This window comes from Arachis hypogaea, chromosome 3 (assembly GCF_003086295.3).
Source record: "Arachis hypogaea cultivar Tifrunner chromosome 3, arahy.Tifrunner.gnm2.J5K5, whole genome shotgun sequence".
Taxonomy (NCBI): domain Eukaryota; kingdom Viridiplantae; phylum Streptophyta; class Magnoliopsida; order Fabales; family Fabaceae; genus Arachis; species Arachis hypogaea.
In genome coordinates this window covers 51,779,937-51,806,929 of record NC_092038.1, presented here as the reverse complement: position 1 = coordinate 51,806,929, position 26,993 = coordinate 51,779,937, and the positions used below count along the sequence as shown (strand labels likewise).

The window sequence follows — 26,993 nt, the reverse complement described above, 5'->3', positions numbered from 1 at the left end:
TACAGATGCCTTTCTACATCAAGTATATAAAGGAGCTACTAGCCAGAAAAAGTCCATTGAAGGGTGGACAAACAATCAAGATGAACAGATATTGTAGTGCTCTCATTCAACCAGGGCCACCCACAAAGAAGGAGGATCCAGGGAGTTTCCACGTCCCTTGTGCCATAGGAGAAACAATGATTGACAAAGGGCTTTGTTACTTGGGAGCAAGCATTAACCTAATGCCTCTCTCCCTCATGAAGAAGCTTCAAATCAATGAACTAACTCCTACTGATGTAATTATCAGATTGGCTGACAAAACTCAAAAACAAGCAGTAGGAGTGGTTGAAAATGTGCTGGTGAAGGTTGGGAGCTACTATCTTCCCACAGATTTTGTTGTTCTGGAAATGGATGAGAATCCTATTTACCCCATCATTTTGGGAAGACCATTCCTAGCCACAACTAGAGCACTCATAGATGTAGAACGAGGAGAGTTAGTGTTGAGAATACATGATTAGCAGCTCACTTTCAATGTTTTCAACCCCTCACAAGAAGCAGATCATGAAGACAATAAGTTGATGGAGGAGCCAAACAAGGAAGCATAAACAAGACAATTGGAAGCCCCATTAGTTGGGAAGCCATATAGTCAAGAAGAACCATGTTCAAAGATGATCCAAGGGGAACCAGAACCATCAGAGTCATGCAAGATCAATAACAAGAATCCACTAGAGAAAGAATCCATAGAAAACAAGAAAACATCAATGGAAACAAAGAAGAAAGTTCCAAGGAGTTGGAGAAGCAGAAAGATACCTACAGAAGATTTCTCCCCAGGAGACGAACTTCTCAGCAATTCCACTGGTGGCAAACACACTGCAAGAGGGGAGGACTTCAAGCACTATCAGCCACCTTGACAAGAACCAAACGTCAAGCTAATGACGTTAAAGAAGCGCTTCATGGGAGGCAACCCATGTTCTATAACTCCTTTCTTAAATTTCTAATAACAGCAATAAGGTAATTTCCATGGAAGTTCAAATTAATATTGACAACTAACATAAAGCCCCTCTACATGTAACTTATAGTACATGATAAATTTGGTGTTCAAAGCACACCAAGTGTGGTTTGAACACACCTTATGAGGAAAGTTCACTCCCCAGACTTGTTGCACCATGTGATTACAAACAAGTTTGGTGTACCAACGTGTATGCATGGGTAGCTTAATGTTTGATTGATTTGCTTTCATGGAAAACAATTAGTCGTATAGAAACAAAAGAAAAAGAAAAAGAAATATTTTATTAGTTCACACATTTTCCCACCAATTTTTCAATTAATTTTCACATTCTCCCTTTTTCGTGTATAGGGAATCAAAAAGGACATTGATGGTACTTGATAGGACAATTGAGGAAGAAGGATTCAGCCACTACACCAAGGGAATTTCACACTTGTCTTCATAGGGAATGTCCTTGGAAGTGTTGCCATGCAACATTGGGAGTGGATGCCTTTGGAGACCGAACCAAGACCCTCATAAAAGAGGTGATCCTTGTACTCATTCAATCTCAAAACCCCAACCGTCCACTATCAAACAACACCATCAATCCACACCCTTCAACAATTGCCATCTCTCTATATAAACCCCTTCACACAACCTTCACGTACACCTTATATCCTCACCTTTCCTCCCTTCTCTCTAAGACACATTCTGCCTCACATCAACCGAATTCCATCTTCAACCCTTTAACCTTTACTATTCAATTCTCACTCATGGCAGCATCAAGCTCCAAGAGGTAAAAAGGGAAGGGACCCATAGAGCATCCTCCTTTTGATGAAGTGCGATTTAGAACCTTCTATCATGCACTTCAGTATGGGTGGATAACTGAGAAGGAAATCATTTATGAACTAGGCTTTCAAGTCACAAGAGCCGAGTGCCCAGAAATCATAGAGAAGGTGGAACAATGCAGATGGGAGCTCCTCACCGACCCTATCACAAGGGTGAATGCCACTCTAGTAAGAGAGTTTTATGCAAATGTAGTTAGGCAAGACAAGGAGGATGACTCATACACAAGTTTTGTGAGAGGGGTCGTGGTAGACTTTAGCCCCATGACTATCATGAGAGTGTTGAAATTGAGAAGCATACCCTTTGAAGAGGAGAGCTATCACTCAAAAATGGACCAAAACCCCAATTATGACCAGATTCTACAGGATATATGTGTGCAAGGAGCAGATTGGGAGAGAGGTCCCAAGGGGAAGCCAAAATTTATAAAACGAGGAGATCTCCTCCTTGAGGCTAAAGAATGGTTCGAAATTGTAAGGAGATCCATTCTCCTAGCTGAAAACAACTCGGAAGTGAACCTCAAGAGAGCAACGATGGTGCAATGTATAATGAACGAAGGAGAGATCAAGGTTCATGAACTTATAGCTCAAGGCATTCGGAAGCTCACCGAGAAGAGTGACTTTGGAGGAAAGTTGGGTTATCCTAGCACTATCTTCTGCCTTTGCAAACTGGCCAGGGTGATATTCGAAGATGAAAATCCTGAATGGATAAAGGTTGGTCTTCCACTCACTTATCACCGGATGCACGCTGCTACAACTCCATTACCTCCATGAAGGGTACGAAAGAGGCCAGCTCATCAAGCTGAAGAAGAACAACATCCACAAGAGCAAGCTTCAGCCACCCTAAGCATGCACCAACTGCAGGAGGCTATTGACACCTTATCTAGGCAATGCATGGAGAATCAAGAGGCGCAAAGAGAGCTCCAAATACAATCAAGGGATTGCCATGAAGAGTCACTTTCTAGATGGATGAATCAACAAGGGGAGTGGCAAAAACAACTGATGGATCAGCAATTGAAACAAGGAAGACAATGGAGTGAATCCTTCCACAACCTGAATCAGAAACATGATCAACAACAAGAAGCCATCCAAAGGCTAATCAACATCCAAGCATATCAAGGAGCGCACATTCATGAGATACATAGGAAACAAAGAGAACAAGCAGATCTTTTTGATGAATATAGAACATTCTCGGAAGGAGTCTACATGAGTGAGATTGGATACGATGTGAATACCCAAGCCAGGCTTGGATATCTAGTCAGACAATTACCTGTTTTGCATCCAGGAATCACAAAATATGAGGATGTAAAGGATGAATTAGCACGAGTGGAGCGCGAAAGGGTTGAACAAAGTCATGAATCAATAAGGAAGGCACTAGAAGATTGGAAATTAGCTAGAGCAAATCGGATGAGAGGAAGCACAAGTGGACAAAGCGAATCTACAAATGGCAAGGGAGCAGAAGAGAATGAGCATACCAACAAGTGAAAGGTGGTGAAGTTCCTTCTTAGTTTACCTTCTTTTCCAAAGCTTTAAATAAGGAAAATCATGTATGAAATAGAACATGCTTCCATGGTAGCTTAGGATTTTCAATTATGCATTTAATTCTCTTTGCTTAGGTCTATGTTATTGAGCCTAATGCCTTGAATGCTCACTTCCACCTTTCTTACTTGTATGCTTGTCTCTTTAAGTTAATCAAAAAAGAAAATGTTATGGAAAGAACGAGAGTGGAGTCATTTTGTGAAGTGCATTCTGAATGTTTGTGGTAGGATGATTAGTAAGCTAAGTTGGTTCACCAAGAAAGGAAAGAAAGCAACTATCCATCCTAAGTCCTATGTTTGAGACACATTCTTTGAGGCTAGCTAACCAATAAGATCCCAACAAGAAAAGAAAAAGAGTAATACAAGTGAAAATAAGAAAGGAAACACAATAAGAAACAATGCTAGGCACCAAGGGTTTCAAAATTGAGGCGTGTGTCTGTGGTGTTTATGTACAAGGGATATACTTGGATGAATAAGCTCTTAGGGGTGCCTTATCACTTGGTAACTTGGATTAACTAATCCGGGATTATCAGCTGAAAGTCCACTATCAAGAGTAACCCTTGTTACAGAGCACTTAGTAATCCAAAGAGGTGTTGGACACCAAGGTCTCAAGAAAGAAAGAATAACAAACCATGTGCCTGTGGTGTGTATGTATGAGGGAAAGAAACTTGCGGGAGTAAGTTCTTAGGGGTGTCTTAACACCTAGTTCCTTAAAACCAACTGGTTTGGGAGTGTTGGCTGAAAGCTTATCATAAAGAGTCGCCCTCTTACAAAGCACCTAGCAAAAAGAAAAATAAACTTTGAAAAAAAAGAAGAGAAGGATTAACAACAAAGAAGCCTCAAGGGATGCAATCAAAAGAGTGACTAGGAATTTGATAAAGGCTTGAAACCTAAAAGGAAAGAACCTAAGTTGCTATGCATGAAACTCCATGAACCAGGAATGCTACTTCCATTTTATCTTCTTGTTCTTTCATTTCATTTTTCTTATGCTTCAATACTTGCTTAGGCACAAGTGATGAGCGGACAATTTATACGCTTTTTGGCATTGTTTTTAGTATGTTTTAGTTAGTTTTTAGTATATTTTTATTAGTTTTTAGTTAAAATTCACTTTTCTGGACTTTACTATGAGTTTGTGTGTTTTTCTTTGATTTCAGGTATTTTCTAGCTGAAATTGAGGGACCTGAGCAAAAATCTGATTCAGAGACTAAAAAGGACTGCAGATGCTGTTGGATTCTGACCTCCCTGCACTCGAAGTAGATTTTCTGGAGCTACAGAAGCCCAATTGGCGCGCTCTCAACGGCGTTGGAAAGCAGACATCCTGGGCTTTCCAGCAATATATACTAGTCCATACTTTTCCCAAGATTTGATGGCCCAAACCGGCGTTCCAAATCAGCTCAAGAATTCCCAGCGTTAAACGCCGGAACTGGCACAAGAATGGGAGTTAAACGCCCAAACTGGCACAAAAGCTGGCGTTTAACTCCAAGAAGAGTCTCTACACAAAAATGCTTCAATGCTCAGCCCAAGCACACACCAAGTGGGCCCGGAAGTGGATTTTTATGTAATTTACTCATTTCTGTAAACCCTAGGCTACTAGTTCTCTATAAATAGGACCTTTTGCTATTGTATTTTCATCTTGGTTCTTCTGGTTCCCTCTCTGGGGCCGAAGCCAATGATCACTACTATCACTTTTGTATTTTCAACGGTGGAGTTTCTACACACCATAGATTAAGGTGTGGAGCTCTGCTGTACCTCGAGTATTAATGCAATTACTATTATTCTTCTATTCAATTCAGCTTATTCTTGTTCTAAGATATTCATTTGCACTCGAGAACATGATGAATGTGATGATTATGTGACACTCATCATTATTCTCACTTATGAACGAGTGCCTGACAACCACTTCTGTTCTACAAGCAAACAAGGCTTGAATGTTTATCTCTTGGATCCCTTGATCGGAATCTTCGTGGTATAAGCTAGAATTGATAGCAGCATTCAAGAGAATCCGGAAGGTCTAAACCTTGTCTGTGGTATTCTAAGTAGGATTCAATGATTGAATGACTGTGACGAGCTTCAAACTCCTGAAGGCTGGGCGTTAGTGACAGACGCAAAAGAATCACTGGATTCTATTCCAACCTGATTGAGAACCGACAGATGAATAGCCGTGCCGTGACAGGGTGCGTTGAACATTTTCACTGAGAGGACGGGACTGTAGCCACTGACAACGGTGATGCCTAACATACAGCTTGCCATGGAAAGGAGTAAGAAGGATTGGATGAAGACAGTAGGAAAGCTGAGAGACGGAAGGGACACAGCATCTCTAGACACTTATCTGAAATTCTCACCAATGAATTGCATAAGTATCTCTATCCTTATTTTATATTCTATGTTATCCTCCATAACCATTTGAGTCTACCTGACTAAGATTTACTAGGTGACCATAGCTTGCTTCATACCAACAATCTCTGTGGGATCGACCCTTACTCGCGTAAGGTTTATTACTTGGACGACCCAGTACACTTGCTGGTTAGTTGTGCGAAGTTGTGATAAAGAGTTGAGATTGCAATTGAGCGTACCATGTTGATGGCGCCATTGATGATCACAATTTCGTGCACCAAGTTTTTGGCACTGTTGCCGGGGATTGTTGAGTTTGGACAACTGACGGTTCATCTTGTTGCTTAGATTAGGTACTTTTACCTTTTATTTTCGAAAAATTTTTAAAATACAAAAAAAAATTATTTTGTTCTTCAGAGTTTTTAAGAATGAATTCTAGAGTTTCATGATGATCTGTTGAAGTCTGGCTGGCTGTGAAGCCATGTCTAATCTTATTGGACTGAGGTTTCAACTTATCATCACAAGAGCTTGTTGATTTCTACCAATTTGCTGTTGAGAGCAATGATCTGTGGAGGCTTGGCTGGCCATTGGCCATGTCTAGTGTTTTGGACCGGAGCTTTCCTTGAAAGCTTGGCTGGCTATGAAGCCATGTCTAATTCCTGGACCGGAGTCTTAGACTAGCATTGCAATGATTCCTGGAATTCTTATTAAAAATTTTGAATCTCTTTGTTTTCTTTTCCATATAATTTTCAAAAAAATCCAAAAAAAAATTTACAAAATCATAAAAACCAAAAATATTTCTTGTTTGAGTCTAGTGTCTCATTTTAAGTTTGGTGTCAATTGCATGTTTCTATTCTTCTTCGAATTCATTCATGTGTCTTAAGTGATCTTCAAAATGTTCTTGATGATTTACTTACTCTGATATTTAATTCTCTTGTCTTGAGTATTTTTGTTGTTTGTCATATGCATTCTCAACTTGTTAGTGTCAGTAGTATACAAACTTCTAAGTTTGGTGTCCTGCATGCATTGTTTATTTGATTTTTAGTTGCATTTTGATTATTCCTCATCAAAAAAAAATCCAAAAAATTTTTAATTTGTGTCTTTTCAAGTCAATAATACAGAGAATTGAAGATTCAGAACATACAGCAGAGGAATTACACAGAAAAAGCTGGGCGTTCAAAACGCCCAGTGAAGAAGACAAACTAGCGTTTAACGCCAGCCATGGTGCCTGGCTGGGCGTTTAACGCCCAAAAGGGTAGTGCTTTGGGCGTTAAACACCAGAATGTGCATCATTCTGGGCGTTTAACGCCAGGATGGCACAAGAGGGAAGATTCTGTTTTCAATTCAAATTTTTTTCAAGTTTTCAACATTTTTCAAAATCAAATCTTTTTCAAATCAAATCTTTTCAATCAAATCTTTTTCAAAATCAATTTCTTCCCATTTTCAAAAATACTTGCTATCAATCAATGATTTGATTCAATATTTCAAGTATGTTGCCTTTTCTGTTGAGAAAGGTTTAATGTTTGAATCATATCTTTTCTTGTTAGCCAAGCCATTAATTTTCAAAATCAAATCTTTTTAAATTGTTTTTCAAATCATATCTTCTCAATCATGTCTTTTTAAAATTATATCTTTTCAATCATATCTTCTTAAATCACATCTTTTTCAAAATAGTTTTCAATCATATCTTTTTAATTTCTAATTTCAAAATCTTTTTCAAAAATCACTTGATTTCTTTTCCACTCTTAGTTTTCGAAAATCAATTAGTATTTTTCTCAAAATGTTTTTAAATTTTTTTACTTAATTTTTGAAAATTTCTTCCCCTCTTCTCACATCCTTCTATTTATGGACTAACACTATTCCTCAATGAACAATTCGAACTCCATCTCTTTTGATAAGTTCGAATTCTTCTACCTTTCCTTTTATTTTTCTATTCCTCTGACACCTCAAGGAATCTCTATACTGTGACATAGAGAATTCCATATTTTCTTGTTCTCTTCTCTTTCATATGAGCAGGAGCAAAGACAAAAGTATTCTTGTTGAGGCTGACCCTGAACCTGAAAGGACCTTGAAGCGAAAGCTAAGAGAAGATAAGGCAAAACTCTCTATAGAGGACCTAACAGAAATCTTCAAAGAAGAAGATATGGCAGCCAAAAATAACAACAATGCCAACAATGCAAGGAAGGTGCTGGGTGACTTTACTGCACCTACTCCCGACTTCTATGGGAGAAGCATCTCTATCCCTGCCATTGGAGTAAACAACTTTGAGCTTAAGCCTCAATTTGTTTCTCTAATGCAACAGAATTGCAAGTTCCATGGACTTCCATTGGAAGATCCTCATCAGTTTTTAGCTGAATTCTTGCAAATCTGTGACACTGTCAAGACAAATGGGGTTGACCCTGAAGTCTACAGACTTATGCTATTCCCTTTTGCTGTAAGAGACAGAGCTAGGATATGGTTGGATTCACAACCTAAAGAAAGCCTGAACTCTTGGGAAAAGCTAGTCAATGCCTTCTTGGCAAAGTTCTTTCCACCTCAAAAATTGAGTAAGCTTAGAGTGGAAGTCCAAACCTTCAGACAGAAGGAAGGAGAATCCCTCTATGAAGCTTGGGAAAGATACAAACAATTGATCAGAAAGTGTCCCTCTGACATGCTTTCTGAATGGAGCATCATAGGTATTTTCTATGATGGTCTGTCTGAACTATCCAAGATGTCATTGGATAGCTCTGCTGGAGGATCTCTTCATCTGAAGAAGACGCCTACAGAAGCTCAAGAACTAATTGAAATGGTTGCAAATAACCAATTCATGTACACTTCTGAAAGGAATCCTGTGAATAGTGGGACAAATCAGAAGAAAGGAGTTCTTGAGATTGATACTCTGAATGCCATATTGGCTCAGAACAAAATATTGACTCAGCAAGTCAATATGATTTCTCAAAGTCTGTCTGGAATGCAAGCTGCACCAGGCAGTACTAAGGACGCTTCATCTGAAGAAGAAGCTTATGATCCTGAGAACCCTTCAATGGAAGAGGTGAATTACATGGGAGAACCCTATGGAAACACCTATAATCCTTCATGGAGAAATCATCCAAATCTTTCATGGAAGGATCAACAGAGACCTCAACAAGGTTTCAACAACAATAATGGTGGAAGAAACAAGTTTAGCAATGGCAAACCTTTTCCATCATCTTCTCAGCAACAGACAGAGAATTCTAAACAGAGCCACTCTGACTTAGCAACCATGGTCTCTGATCTAATCAAAACCACTCAAAGTTTCATGACTGAAACAAGGTCCTCCATTAGAAACTTGGAGGCACAAGTGGGTCAGCTGAGCAAGAAAATTACTGAACTCCCTCCTAGTACTCTTCCAAGCAATACAGAAGAAAATCCAAAAGGAGAGTGCAAGGCCATCAACATGGCCGAACTTGGAGAGGAGGAAGAGGCAGTGAATGCCACTGAGGAAGACCTCAATGGACGTCCACTGGCCTCCAATGAGTTCCCTAATGAAGAACCATGGGAATCTGAGGCTCATAATGAGACCATAGAGATTCCATTGGACTTACTTCTGCCATTCATGAGCTCTGATGAGTATTCTTCCTCTGAAGAGGATGAGTATGTCACCGAAGAGCAAGTTGCTAAATACCTTGGAGCAATCATGAAGCTAAATGACAAGTTATTTGGTAATGAAACTTGGGAGGATGAACCCCCTTTACTCACCAAAGAACTGGATGACTTGTCTAGGCAGAGATTACCTCAAAAGAGACAAGACCCTGGGAAGTTCTCAATACCTTGTACAGTAGGCATCATGACCTTCAAGAAGGCTCTGTGTGACCTAGGGTCAAGCATAAACCTCATGCCTCTCTCTGTAATGGAGAAGCTAGGGATCTTTGAGGTGCAAGCTGCAAAAATCTCACTAGAGATGGCAGACAATTCAAGAAAACAAGCTTATGGACTTGTAGAGGATGTTCTGGTAAAAGTTGAAGACCATTACATCCCTGCTAATTTCATAGTCCTAGAGACTGGGAAGTGCATGGATGAATCCATCATCCTTGGCAGACCCTTCCTAGCCACAGCAAAAGCTGTGATTGATGTGGACAGAGGAGAATTGATCATTCAAGTGAATGAAGAATCCCTTGTGTTTAAGGCTCAAGGATATCCCTCTGTAACCATGGAGAGGAAGCATGAAGAGCTTCTCTCAAAACAGAGTCAAACAGAGCCCCCACAGTCAAACTCTAAGTTTGGTGTTGGGAGGCCACAACCAAATTCTAAGTTTGGTGTTGAACCCCCACATTCAAACTCTAAGTTTGGTGTTGGGAGGTTCCAACATTGCTCTGAGTATCTTTGAGGCTCCATGAGAGCCCACTGTCAAGCTACTGACATTAAAGAAGCGCTTGTTGGGAGGCAACCCAATGTTATATTTTATCTATTTTCCTTTGTTATTTTATGTTTTCTGTAGGTTGATGATCATGAGAAGTAACAAAATCAGTTGAAAAAGCAAAAATAGAATGAAAAACAGAAAGAAAAATAGCACACCCTAGAGGAAGACCTTGCTGGCGTTTAAACGCCAGTAAGGGTAGCAAATGGGCGTTTAACACCCAGTCTGGCACCATTCTGGGCGTTTAACGCCAGAAAGGGGCACCAGACTGGCGTTAAACACCAGGAAAGGGCAAGAAGTTGGCGTTAAACGCCAGAAATGGGCACCAGCCCGGCGTAACGCCAGAATTGGCATCAAGGGCATTTTTTGCTCGCCACTTGGTGCAGGGATGACTTTTTCTTGACACCTCAGGATCTGTGGACCCCATAGGATCCCCACCTACCCCACCACCCACTCTCTTCTTCTTCACCCATTCACCAATCACCTCAACCACTCTTCCCCAAAAACCCTTCACCTATCAAATCCCATCTTTCTCTTCACCACTCACATCCATCCTTCATAAAACCTCACCTACCTCACCATCCAAATTCAAACTACTTTCCCTCCCAAACCCACCCTCCCATAACCGAACCCTACCCCTCTATCCACCCCTATATAAACCCATCTTCACTCCTTCATTTTCACACAACCTAAACTCTACTTCTCCCCCTTTGGCCGAACCACAAAGCCATCTCCATCTCCTTCATTTCTTCTTCTTCTACTCTCTTCTTTCTTCTTTTGCTCGAGGACAAGCAAATCTTTTAAGTTTGGTGTGGTAAAAGCATTGATTTTTATTTTTCCATAACCATTTATGGCATCCAAGGCCGGAGAAACCTCTAGAAAGAGGAAAGGGAAGGCAAAAGCTTCCACCTCCGAGTCATGGGAGATGGAGAGATTCATCTCAAGGGTGCATCAAGACCACTTCTATGAAGTTGTGGCCTTGAAGAAGGTGATCCCCGAGGTCCCTTTTAAACTCAAAAAGAGAGAATATCCGGAGATCCGACATGAGATTCAAAGAAGAGGTTGGGAAGTTCTTACCAACCCTATTCAACAAGTCGGAATCTTAATGGTTCAAGAGTTCTATGCCAATGCATTAATCACCAAGAACCATGATCAAAGTGTGAACCCGGACCCAAAGAATTGGCTTACAATGGTTCGGGGGAAATACTTAGATTTTAGTCCGGAAAATGTAAGGTTGGCATTCAACTTGCCCATGATGCAAGGAGATGAACACCTTTACACTAGAAGGGTCAATTTTGATCAAAGGTTGGACCAAGTCCTCATAGACATCTGTGAAGAGGGCGCCCAATGGAAGAGAGATTCAAGAGGAAAGCCGGTTCAACTGAGAAGGCATGACCTCAAGCCCGTGGCTAGAGGATGGTTGGAGTTTATGCAATGCTCAATCATTCCGACTAGCAACCGGTCCGAAGTTACTATAGACTGGGCCATCATGATTCATAGCATCATGATTGGAGAAGAAATAGAAGTTCATGAGGTTATAGCCCAAGAACTTTATAAGGTGGCGGACAAGTCCTCTACCTTGGCAAGGTTAGCCTTTCCTCATCTCATTTGTCACCTCTGTTATTCAGTTGGAATTGACATAGAGGGAGACATCCCCATTAATGAGGACAAGCCCATCACTAAGAAAAGGATGGAGCAAACAAGAGATCCCACTCATCATGAAATCCCTGAGATGCCTCAAGGGATGCACTTTCCTCCACAAAACTATTGGGAGCAAATCAATACCTCCCTAGGAGAATTGAGTTCCAACGTGGGACAACTAAGGGTGGAGCACCAAGAACATTCCATCCTCCTCCATGAAATTAGAGAAGATCAAAGAATCATGAGAGAGGAGCAACAAAGGCAAGGAAGAGACATTGAGGAGCTCAAGCACTCTATAAGATCTTCAAGAGGAAGAACAAGCCGCCATCACTAAGGTGGACCTGTTCTTTAATTTCCTTGTTCTCTATTTTTCTTGTTTTTCGAATTTTCATGTTTATGTTTATCTATGTTTGTGTCTCATGATCATTAGTACCTTAGTGTCTATGCCTTAAAGTTATGATTGTCCTATGAATCCATCACCTTTCTTGAATGAAAAATGTTCTTAATTGAAAAAGAGAAGAATTGCATGAATTTTAAATTTTATAACAGATTAATTATTTTGATGTGGTGGCAATACTTTTGTTTTCTGAATGTATGCTTAAACAGTGCATATGTATTTTGAATTTGTTGTTCATGAATGGTTGGCTCTTGAAAGAATGATGAAAAAGGAGACATGTTACTGAGGATCTGAAAAATCATAAAAATGATTCTTGAAGCAAGAAAAAGCAGTGAATACAAAAAAAAAAGAAAGAGAAGAAAAAAAACGAAAAAAAAAGAAAAAGAGAAAGAAAAAGAAAGAAAAAAATAATAATAAAGTTGTGATCCAAGGCAAAAAGAGTGTGCTTAAGAACCCTAGACACCTCTAATTGGGGACTCTAGCAAAGCTGAGTCACAATCTGAAAAGGTTCACCCAATTATGTGTTTGTGGCATGTATGTATCCGGTGGTAATACTGGAAGACAAAATGCTTTGGGCCACGGCCAAGACTCATAAAGTAGCTGTGTTCAAGAATCATCATATGTAACTAGGAGAATCAATAACACTATCTGATTCTGAGTTCCTATAGAAGCCAATCATTCTGAATTTCAAAGGATAGAGTGAGATGCCAAAACTGTTCAGAGGCAAAAAGCTAAAGCCCCGCTCATCTAATTAATACTGATCTTCATAGATGTTTTTGGAGTTCATTGCATATTCTCTTTTTTTTATCTTATTTGATTTTCAGTTGCTTGGGGACAAGCAACAATTTAAGTTTGGTTTTGTGATGAGCGGATAATTTATACGCTTTTTGGCATTGTTTTTAGTATGTTTTTAGTATGTTTTAGTTAGTTTTTAGTATATTTTTATTAGTTTTTAGTTAAAATTCACTTTTTTGGACTTTACTATGAGTTTGTGTGTTTTTCTGTGATTTCAGGTATTTTCTGGCTGAAATTGAGGGACCTGAGCAAAAATCTGATTCAGAGACTAAAAAGGACTGCAAATGCTGTTGGATTCTGACCTCCCTGCACTCGAAGTGGATTTTCTGGAGCTATAGAAGCCCAATTGGCACTTTCTTCAACGGCGTTGGAAAGTAGACATCCTGGGCATTCCAGCAATATTTAATAGTCCATACTTTGCCCAAGATTTTATGGCCCAAACCGGCATTCCAAATCAGCTCAAGAATTCCCAGCGTTAAACACCGGAACTGGCACAAGAATGGGAGTTAAACGCCCAAACTGGCACAAAAGCTGGCGTTTAACTCCAAGAAGAGTCTCTACACGAAAATGCTTCAATGCTCAGCCCAAGCACACACCAAGTGGGCCCGGAAGTGGATTTTTATGTAATTTACTCATTTCTGTAAACCCTAGGCTACTAGTTCTCTATAAATAGGACCTTTTGCTATTGTATTTTCATCTTGGTTCTTCTGGTTCCCTCTCTGGGGCCGAAGCCAATGATCACTACTATCACTTATGTATTTTCAATGGTGGAGTTTCTACACACCATAGATTAAGGTGTGGAGCTCTGATGTACCTCGAGTATTAATGCAATTACTATTGTTCTTCTATTCAATTCAGCTTATTCTTGTTCTAAGATATTCATTTGCACCCAAGAACATGATGAATGTGATGATTATGTGACACTCATCATCATTCTCACTTATGAACGAGTGCCTGACAACCACTTCTGTTCTACAAGCAAACAAGGCTTGAATGTTTATCTCCTGGATCCCTTGATCGGAATCTTCGTGGTATAAGCTAGAATTGATGGCGGCATTCAAGAGAATCCAGAAAGTCTAAACCTTGTCTATGGTATTCTGAGTAGGATTCAATGATTGAATGACTGTGACGAGCTTCAAACTCCTGAAGGCTGGGCGTTAGTGACAGACGCAAAAGAATCACTGGATTCTATTCCAACCTGATTGAGAACCGACAGATGAATAGTCGTGCCGTGACAGGGTGCGTTGAACATTTTCACTGAGAGGACGGGACTGTAGCCACTGACAACGGTGATGCCCAACATACAGCTTGCCATGGAAATGAGTAAGAAGGATTGGATGAAGACAGTAGGAAAGCTGAGAGACGGAAGGGACACAGTATCTCCATACGCTTATCTGAAATTCTCACCAATGAATTGCATAAGTATCTCTATCCTTATTTTATATTCTATGTTATCCTCCATAACCATTTAAGTCTACCTGACTAAGATTTACAAGGTGACCATAGCTTGCTTCATACCAACAATCTCTGTGGGATCGACCCTTACTCGCGTAAGGTTTATTACTTGGACGACCCAGTACACTTGCTGGTTAGTTGTGCGAAGTTGTGATAAAGAGTTGAGATTGCAATTGAGCGTACCATGTTGATGGCGCCATTGATGATCACAATTTTGTGCACCAACAAGCAAGCTTTAACTTTGGTGTTGTGATGCCAGGGCATCTAGGCCAGTTTCACTGACCTTTTCTTTACTGTTTTAGGGTAGTTTCAAGCATTTTCCTAGTGAATAAGGCAAGTTTTGGGTGAAAATACCTTACACCTTCATTCAAGCAACTATTGTGAATTTTGCATGATTTCATGAGATTTTTGCCAGAATTGCATGAGAATTTGATGATGCATAATCTCATGACCTTGGCTAGAGCTTTGATGCACTTTAATTGCTTGATTTCAGGACAAATGAAGCATGGAAGAACCACGTTAGCATTCATGTTAACTTAGTTAACGTGACTACTAATGTGGGATGGCAAAGAGCTTGCAACGTTAATGAGAAAAGTGATCACCAATAACGCCTGCGAAGCCATTCATAGCTTACGTTAAGAGCCACGTTAAGTAAGTTAACATGGTACTTAATGTAGAAGAAAAAGAGGACTCCACGTTAAGGTTTCTAACGTTGGAATTAACGTGGGTATATAAGGGTGGAACGTTAGTGGAAAAAGTGAATGCCACTGACGTTCTCGCACTCAAAATATTACCCAACGTTAATCTCACTAAATGCCCAAGCCTAATTCATATTTCTCTGCAAGCTGGGCCCACTAAAGATGATAATTGCTTCAACTCAAGGTCCAGAGCCCACATCCAAGACTTGAAGAATTCACTAGAAGATCATGAGGAGTAGTATAAATAGGAGTAGTTTTGAACTAGAGAGAAGCTTAGAACTTTTGGGAACTACTCTCTGCATATTTACTTTTCTGTACTTCTAGCATGGATTCTTCTTTTCTGCCATTTTTTATTCCTAGAGCTATGAACAACTAAACCCCTTTCATTGGGTTAGGGAGCTCTGTTGTAATTTGATGGATCAATTATAGTTTTCATTCTTCTTCTTCTTTCTTTTCTCTTGATCTTACTAGAAAGCTTTCGATCTTAATTCAATTGGTTAGTTATCTTGGAAAAGAAACTCTCCATAATTGGATCTCCTTTGAACCTTGGAAAAGGGATGAGGAAATCATGCTAGAAATGCTTTCTCATATTGGACCAAATTGGGGTTTGGATGGATATTGTGACATTTAATCCTCCCAACACTTTGATTTGGAAATACATGTGGTATAACCAGTGACCACACGTTCATCTCTTCCCATGAGAAATTAAATCAAGGAATTGGACAATTGTTCAAGCTTAGAGAGATTGGATTGCCAAGAAATTGGGATCCATCACTTAAGATTGCCAAGGAGATTAATGAATGCATTGATTGAGGAAGAGATGAGAATGAACTTGATCCGGAGAATGCAACATCTCCTAAACCCAATGATCTCCCAATTTCTGATCTTACCCTTTCTATTTACTTTCTGCCATTTAAATTCCTGCTCATTATCCCAACTCCCCATTTAAGATTCTGCACTTTAATTTCTATTATTTACTTTCTAGTCATTTAAATTCCTGCATCTCAATCTCAATTCTGTTTAGCTTAACTAGCATATTCTTTTAACTAAAGTTGCTTGACCAATCAATCCCTGTGGGATTCGACCTCACTCTATTGTGAGTTTTACTTGACGACAATTCGGTATACTTGCCGAAAGGAAATTTGTTGAGAGACAAATTTTCATGCATCAAGTTGATGTATTTGATTTACCATTGTGGATATACTTGATGTATTCTGGATATGTAAATAAATTCTGATAGTTGCTGTGTTTTGAGATGATAATGCTTAATTAAAAATGTTTTTCTTGCTATGATAATTTTGCTCTGATATGTTGGCTGGAAAATATTTTCAAATAAATTGAACAGCAATTTCTTGAAACATCAAAAATATTTTTGGTTGATATGTACTCAATTTCTTGTGTGTGTTTGAGCAGAAAGTCATTTATATGATAACAAATGAGTTTTGTTTGTCATTCAATTCTGCTCATATATCAAGCCATTCAACATTTCAAACTTCTTATGTTGAATAACATAGATGCCTTAGGCTTGATAAAAATGTTACAGGTAAGAGCTTTCCTTGGTAAAAATGGCATATATTAAGGGGGAGCCATGTGACAATTGGAAAGGAGGAGAAATACAAATCTTCAAAGGGAGTACCTTATACTCTAATCCTAAATTTTCTTCCATTTCAATTTTTAATAATTTTTGGCATCAAGGGGAAGATTGATGAGTTTGGAAAACTCTAATTTAATTTGATGATGATCAATCATTATTCAAATAATTAATTGCAAAATTATTATTTTAATAAGTGCTAATTTAAATAATTTTCCTATGCAGATTTTGGACCAAATATAACAAGCCCATTGGAACAACTTTTTTATTAAACTATTGTAATCATGTTAGCTAAAATCATGGTTATGTATTTGGGCCAGATTGGATTATTATTGGTACAAGCCCAATTAAAATCTTTGCTAAATAGACCAAAGCTTGGTCCGAAACCATTAAGCAAAGAAAGCAAAGTTCCATTTCTTCCAACGGATCTCCTTTTTATCATATGATGGAATTCGAATTTTATAAAACTAAGTTAATGCAGTCCTTGGAACTATGAGAGAGAAATTATAATTGATTAGATGGTTGGCCTTAATGAGGCATGCTACTCAGCAAAAGGGAAGCAAAAGTAACTCATTTTTAATTATTTTGTTCAAATTCATTTAATTACTTTTCTTTCTACTCTCTCTTCTCTCTCATCTCTCTTCTCTATTCGGTTATATCACAGTAGAAACCATGGAAGCTATGGCAAGCTACCGTAGAGAAGAAGAAGCAAGCAACAAGACAATTGTAATTATGGCAAGAAAAAGAAAATAAAAAGTATGTTGTGGCTGAGATCTTCACCAAAGGAGGTAAGATTTGGTGAAGTAAGCTCAACCTCTCCACACCAAAATTGGAAGAGGAAGATCTCGGTCAGAGGAAGAAAATCTCAGAGTCATGGCTCGTCTCTGCTTTTGTGTTCACTCATCACAGAAGGTAGCTAGGGAGGCTACGTGAAGGAGGAAGCAAAAGTGGAGCAGGAGGAGCTGTCATGCATCAAGAAGCATCAAGGGCTAGGAGTCCTTCTTGGAGTGCAAGTCAAGAGGGATGGCTCGGATTGATGAAGCTTGGTGTAAAGAGAAGACTCAGAGGTAATTGCATGTTGGATATAGCATTCGATTCCCTCTTCTCTCTCTTTGGCTGAACCGGTTTTGCATGAAGAAGAAGAAGTTTAGCTTGGTTTATTTGGTTTCAACCGTGGAGGCTTCCCCTTTATATAAGGGAGAACAGCTATGGCTTGAAGCAAGGAGTGAGAGTGCAAGGCACAGTGTTCACATAGCTATCTAAGCTAACAGAACTTTCTTCTCCTTCAATGTTCTTCATTTTGTAATTTTCTGTTTAATTTTATCTGTCTTGAGTCTCATGGAAAAGGCAAACAGTGAGGTTTGTAAGAAAAAGCCATAGAGCGGAAAAAGGCAAAGAGTGCAAAATTAAAAGCAAAATCCATAGATGTCCTTAGAGGTCCTTTGTACATCTGTGTTGTGTTTCATGATTCTGTGGGAATTCTCTTGCAAGTTGGGTTAGCACTTAGCAGTTGAAAGCTTGGCAGTGACCAAGTCAAGTTCAGTCTTTGGGTTTAGATTCTGGACTTGTCATGGATAGGAAGGGTAGTTCCTAGGGAGAATTGGTGTATATAATCAAAAATGATTATAGTGAAATTCCATCATTATTGTGATGGAGACTGGATGTAGGCTACATTGTACTTAGCAGCTGAACCAGGATATATCTTGGTGTAATTCTCTCTCTCTTCTACTCCATTATTGTTTCTGCTGCCATGGAGATAAAACTGAAAAATATCTCGTGCCGGGTTACAAGATAAAAAGAAAAAGTCTCGTGACTGGGTACGAGACAAAAATAAAAAAAGTCTCCAGAAGTTGTTTCAAAGACCAGCAAGTGTTATTAAGTGAAAAAGGGGCTAAGATTCAACCCCCCTTCTCTTAGCCACTGTAAAACCATCAGGATGTATTATACTGCGCTCACAAAATGATAAGTCATTTTCTGTATTAACTCTTATTTTAAATTAATGCTTTGGACACATCTTTGTCTCATAATCTTAATGCTTTACACTATCAATGGAACTTGGAATTCAGAGAAATCAAAAGGACATGTTAGCTTTTACAAACTGAATTGCAAATATTCATTAGTTCTTTATTTTTTCCTTTGACATTTCAACTGGATATTTTCGTGTCCTTAAACATGTGGAATGTTTATCTCATGTATGCTTGGCCGACTTCAATAATCTTATAGGCATTTCCAGAATAAATCTTGTCAACTACATAAGGTCCTTCCCAAGTTCGAGACCACTTACCATAAGTTTTTTACTTTTTTTCTATAGGCAAAATTGTTTTCCACACTAAATCTCCAACTGCAAATGTCTTTGCTTTAACAGCGGTTGTATGATTTTGACATAATCTCTTTTTGTCGAATCACCCGCTCTAAAGTTCTCAACCTTTCGTCATCTAGTTCATTGAGCTCATCATACAAAGAATTCCAATAATCTACTACTGGTATCTCATCTTGTCTAGCCACCCTTATACTTTGCAAATTAATATCAATTGGCAACACCGCATCATGACCGTAAACTAACTTATACGGGGTGGTCCCAGTAGAACCTCTTGGAGAATTTCGATAAGTCCAAAGAACTTGACTGAGAGTTTGGTGCCAATTTCTTGGCTGCCTTCCAATGTGTTTTTTAATTAATGCAATCAAAATTTTATTCGTTGCCTCTACTTGTCCATTGGCTTGGACATAATACGATGTAGAAGAAAGCATTTTTATATCTGTAGACTTGGCATATTCCATTACCTTTATTCCAATAAACATGGTTCCTTGATCAGTGGTAATAGATTGAGGAATTCCAAACCTATGCACAATATGCTACTCAATAAAATCAATTATTTCATTGTGAGTCACCTCCCTTAAAGGGACTACTCATTTAGAAAAATAATCAACACCAACCAAAATGAACTTATGACCTTTAGAAGAAGGTGGGTGAATCTGACCGATCAAATCTAAAGTCCAACCTCTAAACGGCCATGGCTTAACTATAACATGCAATTCTGACGCTGAAATATGTTGAAGGCTTCCATGTTTTTGGCATTCTTCACAAGACCTAGCATAATTTATACAATCTCTTTGAATAGTCGGCCAATACAATCTTCTCCTATTTATTACCTATTTCATTTTTTTCCTGACTGATGGGCATCACAAATTCCCTCATGCACTTCAGCAAGAGCCAAATATGCTTCTTTTTCTCCCAAACATGTCAAAAGGTTTCCATCAACAGATTTCTTAAACAAGACATTATTTATTAGAACATAACTTTGAGCTCTATATTTAAATTTTCTATCGACACTGAGACTTGGATTTTCTAGATATTCCATAATTGGTACTCTCCAATCTTCGGGGTCTAGTTTTTCTAATGACAACACTTCTCTTTCTCTCAAAGGCATAAATATGTCCTTTATCCTTACGAATTTTTCTAGTGTTGAGGGCTTGATCTTATATCTTGAAGAAATTTGAGCTAATTCATTTGTTTCTTGATTTAACTCCCTTGGAACATGCCTTAAAATGACATTGTCAAACCCGCTCAACAACTTTATAGCCACATTGAAATACTTTCTTAAATTTTTACTAACACACCTATACTCAAGTGATACTTGACGGACTACAAGCTGTGAATCTCCAAAAATTTTCACATTTTTAACTCCTTTTTCGAATAATAACTCCAGTCCCATTATTAATGCTTCATATTCTGCCTCATTGTTGGAACATGAATAATTCAATTCAAATAGGAATTTACTTGGCTCGCTGCTTGGAGAAATAATTAAAATTCCTATACCAACACCACTCTTATGGCATCAACCGTCAAAATATAATTTTCAAGGTACCAAACCAACGAAACCCAGTAACTTCTCATCAATGTCCATACAAGGATGGTCAACCAGAAAATCAGCTAGAACCTGACCCTTAACGGCTCTTGCAGGAACAAAATGTAAAGAAATTCCGTTAAGGCCAACATCTATTTTCCTAGTCTACCATGCAATATTGAAGAAGACAACATATATTTAAGAATATCAAAGTTAGAAATCACATAAACATTCTTAGGAATTAAATAATACTTAAGTTTTAAATAAGAAAAATATAAAGCTAAATAAAGTTTTTTAATTGGAGAATAACAGCTCTCAACATCATTTAGCACACGACTTAGGTAATAAATCACTCTTTCGTTGCTATTCTCATCTTCTTGAGCCAGCATTCCACCAATTGTTGCTTCAGAAGCTGACACGTAAAGTTTTAGAGGTGCTCCATCCCATGGAGGTGTCATAATAGGAGGATTAGTCAAGTACTGCTTGATGTTGTCAAGCGCTTCTTGATGCTTTGCTTTTCATTAGAACTCTTTCTCTTTTTTCAATTTGATCAGAGGTGCAAAAACCTTAGTTTTTTCTGACAGATTGGAAATGAACCTTCTACAGTAATTGACCTTCCCTAAAAATGCTTGCAGTTGTTTTTTGTTAGCTGGAGGAGGAGCCATTAAGATAGCCTTTGCCTTATTTTTGTCAATTTCAATCCCTTTTTTCTGCACCAAGAAACCAAGAAAATTCCCTACACTCACACCAAAAGCACATTTTAAGGGACTCATTTTCAATTTATGCTTTCTCATTCTTTCAAATGCTTTCTTTAAATTTTCTAGATGCTCTTTTTTAGCATTTGATTTGACAACCACATCGTCAACATAAATTTCCATAAAATTTTCAATAAAATCATGAAAAATTTTATTCATATCCCTTTGATGAGTTGCACCGGCATTTTTGAGCCCAAATGCATCACAACCCATTCAAAAGTTCCTAAAGTACCTGGAAACCTAAATGCAGTTTTTGACACATCTTCCTCAGCTATGTATATTTGATAATAACCTGAATATCCATCCATAAAACTTAAAATTTCATGACCACCAATAGAATCTATTAACATATCAGCTATAGGTATTGGATATTTATCTTTTGGTGTTGCAGAATTTAAGTCTCTAAAATCAATGCAAACCCTTAACTTTCCATTCTTTTTCATGACAGGAACAACATTAGAAATTCAGTTGACATACCTTGTTGTTCTTATAAACTTAGCCTTAAGAAGTCTTTCAATCTCTTCTTTAATCTTCTGCACGACTTCAGGAGCAAATCTCTTTGGTGGCTGCTTGATAGGTTTGACATTGGCCTTCAATGGCAATTGATGTTCTACTAATTCATAACTCAACCCTGGAATTTCTTCATAATCCCATGCAAAACAATCACAATATTCCTTTAATATCTCCACCATTTCTTTTTTGAAATCATCAGACAACATCTTGCTCACATATGTTTGTCTAGGATGACCACTGTTACCAATATCTATCTTCTCCAAAGGATCCTACACCTCAACTTTTTTCACATCGTCCGTATTATTTTTTTAAAACCTAAAGAACCATCATCATATATACAATCATAAGGTACACTGTCAATGCACCCTTCTGTGTTCGCCATATAGGCTGACAGCTGAGCCAATTGGCTCGTCAAACTCATCATCTAAGTTTCTCTTGAGGCCGTATCCTTTTCGGCCTTAGGGACTAAAATAAAATCATTCATATTTATTTTGCACATCTCAATACTTTCAGAATTAAATGCCTTGGTGTCAACCGTCAGTGGCTTGACTCTAGGATTATACATTCTGAACTTCACATGCATCTCGTCATAGTAACATGTACTATTATCAGCAGGAACTTCTTCCACTCCTCCATCTTTGTTCCAGAAAGTCAAATTTTGATGTAGAGTGGATGGAATAGCACCCATTTCATGAATCCAATCACGTCCCAAAAACAAGTTAAAACCAGCCTTAGAAGGAACAACAACAAATAGAGTTGGACTATTGACAGCGCTAACCTCAATTGACAGCAAAACCATACCTCTAACAGAAGAAGTCCTTCTATTAAAATTTGTCACCCTAATGCTACTTTTGATGAATCTTTTTCAGTCTTTCCAAGTCTTCCCATCATTCTTTCAAGCATGAGATTGACAGCAGCTCCCCCGTCAACCAAAATCTTATTGACTATCCTTCCTTCAACACGAGCCTTGATATGCAGTGGACGCAAGTGTTCCTTGTCATTTTTAGTAGGCTTCTCAAACAATCCTCCACCACACATATTGTCATCTAGCAATAAGCATTCGCTTCCAGGAAAGTCATCATAACAATCATCTTCTAATGACTCCACTTCCCAGACTTGACTATACTCCTCAGGCAATATTGACACCACAGCTATAGGTTGCTTAACACCAAATATTGCTTCTAAGTTGTCATCAAAACTAGTGTCAAAATTATCAGTAATTAAATCTTCATTCTTTTCTCCCTTATTTTCAACCATTATCTTCTTTCCAGCAAGATTCTTCTTTACATTTTTATTGCATTTAGGGTGATTAGAAGGATTGCCTATTTCTACTGACTTAGCCATGGCTGGCAAAGGAGAAAAATCTACACCGTGTCCCCTTGTATGGATCTAAAGGAACACACTCGGGTATATTCTCTTTTTGCTCAAAAGTTGTAAAAGGAGAATACTTTAGAATATTTTGACAATTTGGCCAAGGAGAATAATTAGGAACCTACTACATGTTAGGATTATAACAAAAATAAATTGGCTTTGAGGGAATAGGCACATTTTTTGGAATATATATACTACCTCCATCTTGTGCATGATTCATGTTCTATAACTGAGACTTGTAGTACCTGGGCTTAAAAGGTCTAGGCTTCACCCATTTGTTTTTTCTCTTGCAAAAGCAGTAGATTGATTCTGCACATTTCTCGTATTCTGGACCTATTTATTGTTTGAAATATTGGTGGAAGGAACTCTTGTCTTTTGAGAAAATCTATCAGGTTTTCCATCAATGATGACTACAGTCTTCATCTTCTGGTTGACGAGTTCTATCCCAGTGTTATTGACACACTTGTTCAAAGGAGTCCGACCGTCCAACTTTTGTTTTCCCTCAGCTATCTTCTGCTTTAGCCCGTTAGTTTCATTTTCTTTTTCAGCAATATTTTTTCTCAACTTAGCCTTTTTCCTTCTCTTCAACTTTGTACTTTTCAAATTCTTTTGCAGCTTCCTTGTCAAAAACAGCCTGCACTTTGGGCACATTGTGATGGTACTGTCAGATTCTTTAATTCTCAATAAAAAATCTAACAGATCCTCACCAGGACGAGGATAAACTAGCTTCTTGTCTCGCTCAAAAATTCTCAGGTCTTTATTTTCATTTTGAGCACTAACCATTGTGGCATCAATTTCTACCATGTTGACTGACAAATTGAATGGCTCAACATAATTTGAATCAGCAGCAAATGGTTCAGTGTCTATCTTCATAGTAGCTTCATCCTCAAACTTCAACCTTCCCTCTTCATTGGCTTTTTGTATCAAATCCCTGAAACGGATGCAATTATTAGTGGTGTGTGAAAATAACTAATGAAACTTACAAAATTTCTTATTCTTTATTTCATCGGCTGAAGGCATCTTTTTTCCTTCTGGTAAAAATAAGCTGCTTATCTTTTAATAAAACCTCAAATATTTGATCTGCCTTGGAAATATCAAAAGATTAAGTCTTATTTTCAACTTTGGAATATGAAGAGACTTTTTCTTTTCATTTAACTGGCTTCAAATATTTACATACATAAGGAGGACCCCCACGCAATTCAGCAATATAAACCTCTTTCTCATCTGAATCACTACTATCGGAAAAACAATCAACATATACAACCTTTTTATAACCTTTTTTGAAATTTTCTTTTTCTTTTTTAGTTTGTTCTATTTGTCTTACTCTCTCAGCTAACTGGGAAAGATCTAAAGTATGTTGATTGACAAGTTTCTTCCTACCTCCAAATTCTAATCCATTAGTAGTTATTTTGACAACTTCAGTTTCTGGAATCAGAGTAAAACATTTATTTCTCATGTTTCTAAATTGTGCCAAATAAGTGTCAATGGATTCTCCTCTGCACGTCTGACAGAAAATAAATCCATAAGACTAACTTTCAATTCACCTCAAAAAAATAGATCATGAAAATTTCTTTCTAATTGTGCCCAAGAATGAACGGAATTCGGTCTTGTAACACCCTACCATACAGAGTCTTATGCTTAAGTCATAATTCAGAGATGGCAAGGTATTACGACCTCTAAAATAAAAATTTAGTACGTATAATAGTATGAATGATTTATTATAACTAGGAGCCTTTGTAGAAAAAGGGGTAAACAAAAATCAAAATCCTAAAGCGCAACACTCCGATCGATAACGTAACGAACAAGAATAACCAACGCGAGATTATATATATACAAAGGAGTGTCAAAAACAGGAATATCAAGACTCAAAATCCGGCTGCAAAGATAACCGGTCCGAGCATAGTAATATATACATACGATAAAATAAGGAAAAACCCCAAAGGAAATCCAAAGGGACATAAATACAGAAACCTATTCTCCAAAATCTCCCATAAGAGGAGTCATCATAGTTTGTATTATTTAATGGAGATAAAAGTATCTAAGCAAAACATATAAACCAAAACATAGTCCTGAGAATAAAGGATCTTCGCTAATCCAGAAGTCTCCAGTAGGCCTCAACGAGAAACCTCACGTCCTGCATCTGAAAACGACAAAATCCGCTTGGGTGAGAACCAGAGGTCCCCAGCATGGTAACAGCTTCCACATATATAATACATAATAATAGAGGAAAGCCAAAGGCAATCCTAGAACTTCCTCCAGATAATATCAAAGCTTATAAGCAAGCTAAACCATAAGTGGCGACTGACTAAAGATTCTTCAGTCTAACTAATACTTCCCTTTTCAATTCCTTCAGACCTCCCAACCACCAGCAGAAGTATAATGTAGCAAACACAGTTATATCAAACAAGAAATTTACAAATAGGAACAAATAAGGCATTTAGACAATTAGCAAGTAATATGCAGTCAAATAGGCAATCTCAAACAATTCATAAAGTATGCATATGATGAATGCCTATCCCTAGTGGCTGATGATATCATCTGTCGGTTATAGAGCCAACCCAACAAGTCCTGGTAGCTAACCATTGGACTGTCCTTCTGTCGCGCATCCCCAACTCGAGTTATACTCATCATAAACTTGATCATAATCATGATCTATATCCATCACCTTCACTGGTGAATATTTACGGGGGCGAGCTCATCCGGGGCTTTCACAGTGCCCGACCACCCTTACGACATAGGGTCAAAAGAGCTTCGAGTCTCAACCTGGAGCACGTGGTGGCTAGCCACTGCTTCCTTCCAGGGAAACTCTCATCTCCAACAGTGGAAGTGCAACATTCACAATCCATTCAACAGCATATATGCATTTATACTTAGCCATAATCATGGCTCCACCGTAACACGGCAATAATTGATGACAAGTCATCATATACCCATTTTTCAAGCTAATTTCACTTGTTTTATTAGTCTTTATGCACTTTCTTGCATCCTAAGTAAGTGATTTGGAATGAAAATGCATAACTTCTTTAAATCAAGCAACTACCATTAAATTGATGCTAAATCATGAGGTTTGAGCAAGAATTAATTGATTTTTAATGAATTATAAACCTTGTGAATTTAGAGATACTTTGAGTGGTTGTTTTGGTTTCTTGTAGGTGAAGAAAGAAAGAAAAAAAAGGAAAAACGTGGCTTAAGAAAGCGTGGCCCAAGGAGAAAAGAGTGTGGCGCATAGAAGGAGGAAGCAAATGTTGCCCTCTACAAGGGCACACTGCCCTCCAGGAGAGCAACATATTGAACCAAGCCTTGAAAAGCAACATTGCCCTGCCCACAACAAGGGCGGAGCACAATTTGATGCCAAGGAACAAAGAGAGCAAAAACTCTACCCTGCCCTCCTCAAGAGCAATGTCGGGCTTCAATCAAGAATAATTCAAAGGAAATTGCTTCCTAGTGCTTCCTATGGGTTTCGAACCCAAGGACAAGGAAGGAAGGAGTAGCGTTCAAACAAAAAGAAAACAAGCTTGCTTTCAAACTCCAAGAATCAAACACGGCACCATGAGGAAGTAAGGAACTAGGCGTGACTTTGGTGCCAAGAAAACCAACGAAAAAGGAGCAACATGTGCCTCCACCGAGTATCGAACGTGGGACTTCACCTTTGGCACATTGCCCTGCCCTCCAAAAGGGCAGGGCAGCATTTTGTGATGCACGGCCAGTGCACAAGATTGGGCGCACCAAGGGAGTCTCGGCAGCAGCAGCACGCACGGGCAGCAGAATCTGGCACACCAAAAAACTCTGCCCTGCCCTCCACAAGGGCAGGGCAGCATCCTGCAGCACCACACGCACCAACACGCACGCACAAGGGCCGCCTGCACAATTTCCTGCCCTGCC

General features: G+C 38.5%; 1 protein-coding gene across 1 annotated transcript; it reads right to left on the bottom strand.

Moving 5' to 3' along the window:
• Positions 1–19,782: 19,782 nt before the first annotated feature.
• On the bottom strand, positions 19,783–22,539 carry LOC140183486 (uncharacterized). The gene is made up of 6 exons (XM_072231933.1): positions 22,264–22,539; positions 21,705–22,009; positions 21,460–21,539; positions 21,087–21,208; positions 20,494–20,637; positions 19,783–20,361 (listed from the first exon to the last, which is right to left on the bottom strand). Exons 1-6 carry the CDS (start codon positions 22,537–22,539, stop codon positions 19,783–19,785), a joined length of 1,506 nt encoding a protein of 501 aa, XP_072088034.1.
• Positions 22,540–26,993: the final 4,454 nt, after the last annotated feature.